General features: G+C 42.4%; 1 protein-coding gene across 2 annotated transcripts in view; it reads right to left on the reverse strand.

Annotated features, from left to right (window-relative positions):
• LOC103215741 (uncharacterized) overlaps nucleotides 1-4,502 on the reverse strand; it is a 45,031-nt gene extending 40,529 nt beyond the window's left edge. Inside the window, exons 1-3 of one of the 2 annotated variants that reach the window (XM_073018912.1) lie at nucleotides 4,345-4,502; nucleotides 3,641-3,932; nucleotides 2,828-2,880 (exon numbers count right to left, since the gene is read on the reverse strand). In XM_073018912.1, coding sequence (XP_072875013.1) covers nucleotides 2,828-2,836 — 9 coding nt within the window. In that variant the 5' untranslated portion in view covers nucleotides 2,837-2,880; nucleotides 3,641-3,932; nucleotides 4,345-4,502. The remainder of the gene's footprint in view (nucleotides 1-2,827; nucleotides 2,881-3,640; nucleotides 3,933-4,344) is intronic. The other variant, XM_007962406.3, reaches the window with a different exon arrangement.
• Nucleotides 4,503-8,690: the final 4,188 nt, after the last annotated feature.

The raw sequence follows: 8,690 nt of genomic DNA on the forward strand, positions 1-8,690 counted from the left end.
CTAGCCTGACCAAAATGGTGAAACCCCATCTCTACTAAAAATACAAAACATTAGCCAGGTGTGGTGGCCGGCACCTGTAATCCCAGCTACTTAGGAGGCTGAGACAGGAGAAACCCTTTAACCTGGGAGGCAGATGTTGCAGTGAGCCAAGGTCAGTGCCATTGCACTCCAGCCTGGGTAACAAGAGCAAAACTCCAACTCAAAAAAAAAAAAAAAAATGAAGCATAATATGAAAATCAAGAATGAAACAAGGACTACAGAGACATTTATAATATAGTGGTGTTCAAAGACATCAAGAGAAAATCAGACAGTTGTCAGAAAACTGAGGAAAGAAAATATCAAGAATGGAACTGGAGGCCAGGCACGGTGGCTCACATCTGTAATTCTAGTACGTCAAGGCAGGCGGCTCACTTGAGGTCAGGAGTTCAAGACCAGCCTGGCCAACATGGTGAAACCCCGTCACTACTAAAAATACAAAAACATTAGCCAGGCATAGTGGTGGGTGCCTGTAATCCCAGTTCCTCGGGAGGCTAAGACAGGAGAATCACTTGAACCCGGGAGGCAGAGGTCGCAGTGAGCTGAGATCGCACCACTGCACTCCAGCCTGGGCGACACTGTCTCAAAAAAAAAGGTAACTAATTCTTCCCAAATTTATATATAGATTCAATTCGACCCCAAAGAAAGTCTCAGCAAGTTATTTTATGAATACTAATAACATTTGTATGGAAATGCAAGGAACTAGGAAGAGCCAGGATATTGCTGAAGAAAAAAATGTGTTAAACCCACTAGTAGACACTAAGATATTTCACCAACTGTGGTACTGGCACAACCAACCAACAGAACATAGTCCAAAAAACACACAGACATATATGAACACATAATTGATGACAAATATCACAATGTAAAACAATGGGGAAAGGATGGTGTTTTCAAAAATAATTCTACATTAACTGTATGAAAAAAGGAATCTGACATCTATCTCATACAAAAGTAGACACTCATTCCAATGAAAGAGATGTAAATGTGAATGCCAAAACAATAAATATTTGAAAAGATAACAAAAGAGATTATCTTCAAGACCTCAAAGCAGGAAAAGTCATCTGAAATAGTACACAATACCAACAAATAAACTTAATAAACTAATCTAGGGATTGGTAAACCTCTTCTGTAAAAACTCAAGACATTAAATATTTGGCCAGTCACCGTGGCTCACACCTGTAATCCCAGCACTTTGGGAGGCCAAGGCAGGTGGATCACAAGGACAGGAGTTCAAGACCAGCCTGGCCAAGTGAAACCCCGTCTCTACTAACATACAAAATTAGCCAGGTGTGATGGCACGTGCCTATAATTTCAGCTACTTGGGAGACTTAGCCAGGAGAATCCCTTGGGCCCTAAAGGCAGAGGCTACAGTGAGCCAAGATGGCACCACTGCACTCTAGCCTGGGTGACAGAGTGAGACTCTCTCCAAAAAAAAAAAAAATCAGACATCATTAAATTTCGGGCTTTGCAGGCCAAAAGGTTCCTGTCACAACTACTCAACTCTGCCACTGAAGCCACAGATTAAACGGAAATGAGTGAATGAGCAGGGAGGTGTCGGGATTGTGAGGGGGACAAGATGGCAGCTTCAGGAGTGCTGGCAATGTTTGTTTTGACCTATGTATACATTATTTGCACCATGGATTTGTAATAACTTATTAAGTTCTATATTTAAACTTTAAGGGGTTTTCTATCTATCTGCTACACATGCAGAAATAAGATTCATTAAAAATTAAAATACATAATCATAGCACTTTGGGAGGCCGAGGCAGGTGGATCACGAAGTCAGCAGACTGAGACCAGCCTGGCCAACATTGTGAAACTCCGTCTCTACTAAAAACACAAAAATTAGGTGGGCATGGTGGCACGTGCCTGTAATCCCAGCTACTCGGGAAGCTGAGGCAAGAGAATCGCTTGAACCTGGAGGCAGAAGTTCCAGTGAGTCAAGATTGCACCAGCATACTCCAGCCTGGTAATAGAGCGAGACTCCGTCTCAAAAAAATTTAAAAAAAAATTAATTAAAATTAAAATACATTTTAATTTATTGATCAAAAAAAACTGAACTACATCCAAAAGAAAATTGGAACCTGTGTAAAATAAAAATTAAGAAAGCAGTTTGACTCAATAGGCTGTACTCATTTCAGGATTATCACTGGAAGGTTATTCACTATAGGTCCCTATGTTATGACCAAAAAAGGTATCTGCCAGGAAGTCTTTGTGTCTTCAGAGGAGTCAGTCTGTCTGTATCCAGTGTCTTCCTTTCTGCAATGGTTGTTGAAAACATAAGAAACATATGAAGCTCAACTTATTGACTCTAACTTGGCCCTGCTATTGATCTGTTACTTTATATTTTCCGGGAAGTTTAATTTTTATCTATTACTAATTTCTCATCTTAACATATTGACTCTTGACCAGGCACAGTGGCCCACGCTTGTAAACCCAGCACTTTGGGAGGCCAAGGCAGGCAGACTGAGCTCAGGAGTTCACGACCAGCCTGGGCAACATGGTGAAACCCCGTCTCTATTAAAGTGCAAAAAATAAGCCAGGCGTGGCAGCATGAGCCGGCAGCTCCAACTACTCGGGAGGCTGAGGCAGGAGAATTGCTTGAACCCGGGAGGCAAAGGTTGCAGTGAATCAAGATGGAGACACTGTACTTTCCACCCTGGGTGACAGAGTGAGACTCCATCTCACACACAAAAAAACAAAAAAACAAAAAAATCACCATATTGACTCTTACAAATTTCACAAAGTCCACTGCAAAATAAAGTAGGGAATTAAATAAACAACTTACCTTGTTCATTTTGTTCTGTTCTTGGAAAGACGGAGACAACTCTGAAGATACAGCTAAGTTAGAAAAAGAGGAATGGGATCATTAAAGATGTGGCCCGCCTAGCAACTCCCTGATTCTTCTGCCCTAAGAAGCCATACACACCCACTAGGTAAAATGCTCCCTCTGGGAGAATATCAATGTCCTCTGACATTCTGGAATAGGTGGTAGAAATGGTGAAAGACCACCCTAATATAACTCCAACATAATCATGTGGCTCTTGGGCACAAGATTTTTCACCGGGTGAAAGTAAATATTTGCTTCCTAAGGATTTCAATCTCCCTCGGTGTTCACAAAAAATGTATCATGAAAATATTGGCCAAACAAGTTAACAATATATTTAACGAAGGAACATTAACACTAAAACCATTGTAAAAAATAGGACTAAGCTATTGATTTTCCCAGTAATGTTAACCTCTGGTGAGAGACTCCACAGAAAGCCATAAGCAGCAGTGCTTCAAAGAAAAAATCTATTTTAATTTTTTCATCTAACTTTGTTGCTATTTCTCAAAGGGATATTTTAAACTTGCTTTGACGTGTATGGAAAAGTAGACAGTACTGGCTTAGGGGTCAGATGTGACTTAGTCTTCCCTACTAACAAACTGTGATCCTGAACAAGTCAATAACCTTGACAAACAAAAAAAAACAAAAAAAAAAAACAAAATATTTTTCTTCTAACAAATGAGGCAAAATTAGCTGTTGTTTTTTTCTTCCCCCCCAAGACGGCATTTCGCTCTTGGTGCCCAGTCTGGAATGCAATGGTGCGATCTCGGCTACCTGCAACCTCCGCCTCCCGGGTTCAAGCAATTCTCCGCCTCACGACTACTTTTCGTATTTTTCGTAGAGATGGGCTTTCACCATGTTGGTCAGGCTGGTCTCGAATTTCTGACCTCAGGTGATCCACCCGCCTCGGCCTCCCAAAGTGCTGGGATTACAGGCGAGAGCCACTGCGACAAGCCAAAATTAGGTAATTCTTGAAGATCTTTCCTGAGTGCAAGATCAAGTCAGGACAGAGGAACAGCAAATACCAAGATGCAGTGATAGACCTGACTGGAGGGCAGCTCGGAACCTAAAGAGGATGAATGCAGGACGTGGAACGGAGTCGGTCGGTGGGGCGGTCCACCACTACACTCGCCCTTCCCCGCTCAGGTACGTCGCGCCCTAGCACACCCGCTCCCGCTTGACCAAAGAACTGCCCCTCCCGCAAGGCTCAGCGCACGGACCACGCAACCGCACATGCCCTCCTCTGCGGCCCCTACAAACGGGGGCTACACACGCGGTGTGGCCAGCTCTAGACAGAGACTGTGCCTTTAAGGAACAGGCCTAGGGTCCTGGCAGACATGCTGCAGCCCTGCCGTCCCCGGCTTCCCCTGTGAGGTCCCCTGGGCTCCTCCCCGCCACCTGGCACCGGCCCCCAGCCGCCCGCCCCCGGAGTCGCGCGGGGCCCCCTCGCCCTCCCTGCCCAACCCACCCAGGCTTACCTCACTCTCTCATCGGGTTGCATTCGCCGTAGAAGAGCTAGTAGACCCTCGAAATCGCGCGACCGCCTCCCACGCAAAACCTGAGAAAAACAAAAGGAAAGGCGGAAACGCACAAGTAGACGGTGGACAAGGCATGCGCGCAGCTCGCGCGCAAAGCCTGACGGTGTTGGCGCCCAACCTGAAAACTACCTTTCCCGTGAGGCCCCGCGAGCAACCCTTCGGGATTGGCTGAGAGGTGCCCCGCTGGGCAGTGGGCAGATGCCGTTGGAGAGCTTCCTGCAGCCCTGGCTCTCCCAGGGCGCCGCAAAGGGATGCACTGCAGGGGAGGTCTGTGTGCAGCGTGTGTGCAATTTAGACACAGACGCGTCAAGAAAAGTTCAGCTGCGTGTCAGTTGCACTTTAAATGTTAGAAAGTAGATCTCATCGATACAAAAAGACTTAGACACTATCTGCGATTCTTTGGGAGCGGGAAAAAGGGGAGGTGCCACAGGAAAGCTACTTCATCAAAATCGTTAAAGCAATAACGATTTTCTGACTGAGCTACAATAATCCGAAAGAAGAAAATAAATGTCACATATTATTTCCTCTGTGACATTAAAATTGCTTGACTAAATGGAAATACATTTAGTCCATCTGTACCTTTCTTAGGAAGACAAAATCCCTAAAAGAATATCAACAAATTTTTGAGTGTATTTTTTCTCTTTGATCTTTAGTGTATTGTGTACTTTACAAAAGCATTCTCAACTTTATCTGGAATAAGTAAAAACCTAAATAACACCCAGTATACGTTTTAAAAAGCAGGAAAAAATGCCTAAGAAATATCTATATCTATCTGTCTATATAATATTGCTCTATTCAAAGTAGTTTGGCACCTGCTCCGTGGAAATAAGACACCATGATTAAGAGTATTCTTTAATGTGTAGTAAATACAGCATCTCAAAACAGTGAGGGAAAGAATGGAGTATTCCAAAGAGCATATCATTCCGAGCAATTTGGAATATAGAGGTATACATAGATCACACTTGATAAACTCTCACATGTATACAATACTTAAACATTAAAACCACTAAACGTGTATAAATTTTTGAAAATTGACAAGTGGGCCAGGCACAGTGGCCCACACCTGTAATCCCAGCAATTTGGGAGGCAGAGGCAAGAGGATCACTTGATCCTTGGAGTTCAAGACCAGCCTGGGCACTATAGTGGGACCCCTATCTCTACAAAAAATTAAAAATAACGGTTAGCCGGGCATGTAGGCAGGTGCCTGTGATCCCAGCTACTCAAGAGGCTGAGGTTGGATGATCACTTGAGCCCCGGGCTGCAGTAAGCCATCATGGCACCACTGTGCTACAGCCTGGGTGTCAAAGTGAGACCTTGTCCCAAAAAAAAAAAAACAAAAAGGGATGTGATGCCAAAGACAGAAACTATAAATTTAATATCAGTTACATTTTATAATACAGAAAAATAAGCAACTCCATTCCAGCAAAACTTTTTAAGTCTATTATGAGAATTGAAAGAAATGCAAATATGGCCGGACGTGGTGGCTCACACCTGTAATCCCAGCACTTTGGGAGGCTGAGGCGGGCAGATCATGAGGTCAAGAGATCCAGACTATCCTGCGCAACATGGTGAAACCCCTTCTGTACTAAAAATACAAAAATTAGGTGGGGCGTGGTGTTGCACACCTGTAGTCCCAGCTACTCGGGAGGCTGAGGCAGGAGAATTGCTTGAACCTGGGAGATGGAGGTTGCAGTGAGCCAAAATCGCACTACTGCACTCCAGCATGGTGACAGAGTGAGACTGCATCTCAAAAAAAAAAAAAAAAGTGCAAATATTTGAGTAAAAATATGTGAAACATTTATTGAAATTTACATTTTTAAATTTATGCTTTATATACTGAAAAGTTCTTTATTTGGTGCATAATTGTATGAGTTTTGAAAATGCATAGATTTGTGTAACCACCACCACAAGCAAGACACAAAATTGTTTCATCTCTGTCAATAAAATTCCTCCATACTACCTTTTTAAAGTCAGATTCCCTCACCACTCTTAGCCTCTTGCAACCACTATCTATTCTTTGGGCCTATATGTTTGCCTTTTTTAGAATATTATATAAATGGAATCATACAGTATATAGTCTTTGAATCTGGTAAGTCTTAACACAATGCAATTGAGATCCTTCTGTGTTGTTTTGTGTACCAATACCTCTGTTTTTTCTGCTGTTAGAAACAAGTGCCCAGTACCACAGAGAAAACTAGTGCATAGGCAGAAAATTCCTCAGCAAGGCAAATTTACTTCTGCAGAATGGTGCAGCTTGCGCCAGTCATGATCACAAGAGTACACCGAGAGGGCTAGGGCAGGGGATGTTATCCCTGATACAGTTCCTAGCATTTCTGTGTCCCTTCTCCATTGACTGGGGTTGGACTTCACAATCTAAGCTAACTCAATTGGCTAAGGTTTAAAATTGAATATGGTCTATTAGGCAGGAAGGAAGGAGGACTGTTCATTACTAGGCAGGAAGGCATATCTGGACTTGTCTGGGCACGGCAAAGGCAGGAAGGTTGCTTACAGAACAGGTAGCTAGGAGATAAGGAAGTACAAGGATGTTGGTCTTAAGCAACAAAGAACAGGGAACTAAAACTTTGAAGAGGAATTTATCATCTCTGACATTGCTGACTGCTATTTCTTGGTATGGATTTACCAGTTTCCTTATCCATTCCCCAGCCCAGGGATATGCAAGTTGTTTCCAATTGGGGTAAATCGTAAATAAATGAAATATTTTTAAGTTTAAGATTTGAAAAGATTGAAAAAAAACACTAATATACATCTATGGTATGGGCTTGGGGAAATGTTTATTTCCAGTGTATTAGGATTCTCCAGAGAAACAGAACCAGTAGGAGGGAGTAAGGGAGAAAGACACCTTGATGATGAGAAATTGGTTATCATGATTATGGAGGCTAAGAAGTCTCACAACCTGTCATTTGCAAGCTGGAGATCCAGGAATGCTGGTGGTGTAATCCTGGTATGAGTCCAAAGGCCTGAGAACCAGGGAAGCCAATGGTATAAATTCCAGTCCAAGGACAGGAGAGGATGAAATGAAATGTCTCAACTCAATAATGAGGCAGAAAATATGGGTTAATTCCTCCTTCCTCTGCCTTGTGTTCTATCCAGGCCCTCAGTGGATTGAATGATGTCCATACACATGAGGACAGCAATCTGCTTTACTGAGTCCACTGATTCAAATGCTAATCTAATCTGTAAACACCCTTATAGATGCACCCATAAAGAATGTTTGATCTGGACACCCTGTGACCAAGTCAAATTTACCATCACAGCTATTCTTTTTCTTTTCTTTTCTTTTCTTTTTTTCTTTTTTCTTTTCTTTTCTTTTTTTTTTTTTTTTTTTTTTGTTTTTTTTTTTGAGACAGAGTTTCACTCTTGTTGCCCAGGCTGGAGTGCAGTGTCATGATCTTGGCTCACTACAACCTCTGCCTCCCAGGTTCAAGTGAGTCTCCTGCCTCCACCTCCTGAGTAGCTGGGGTTACAGGCATGCACCACCATGCCCGGCTAATTTTTTGTATTTTTACTAGAGATGGGGTTTATCCATGTTGTTCAGGCTAGTCTTGAACTCCCCACCTCAGGTGACCCACCAGCCTCAGCCTGCCAAAGTGCTGGGATTACAGCATGAGTCACCACACCCGGCCACAGCTATTCATTTTTATTGTGAATTTGATTAACTCTGATTTTTTGCCTCTCCTTTCTTCTTCTGTTTTTGTACCTTTTTCCTATCCTCGCCTCCTCACTACCCCCTTACCCTGTAATGCCCATAATTCTACTCACTACTTCTGTGAGCCCCAATTTTTTTAGCTCCAAAATATAAGTGAAAATGTGCAGTAATTATCTTTCTGTGTCTGACTTATTTCACTTAATGACATCCAGGCCCATCCATGTTGTTGCAAATGACAGGATTTCATCTTTATAGCAGAATAATATTCCACTGTGTTTATATACCAGATTTTCTTTTTCCGTTCATCTGTTGGTAGATGTTTAGGTTGATATTATATCTTAGCTATAGTGAATAGTGCTGCTATAAACATAGGAGTGCAGATATCCCTTTGAAATATGGATTTCCCTTCCTTTAGATATGTACTCAGCAGTGTGATTGCTGGATTGTGTGGTAGTTCTATTTTATTTTTTGAGAAACCTCCACATTGTTTTCTATAATGGTTGTACTAATTTTCATTCCCATCAACAATGTCTAAGAGTTCTCTTTTCTATGCATCCTTACCAGCACTTATTTTTTGTATTTTTTATAATAGACCTTCTAACTAGGGTAAGATGATGCC

The sequence above is a fragment of the Chlorocebus sabaeus genome, chromosome 9 (genome assembly GCF_047675955.1).
Source record: "Chlorocebus sabaeus isolate Y175 chromosome 9, mChlSab1.0.hap1, whole genome shotgun sequence".
Lineage (NCBI taxonomy): Eukaryota > Metazoa > Chordata > Mammalia > Primates > Cercopithecidae > Chlorocebus > Chlorocebus sabaeus.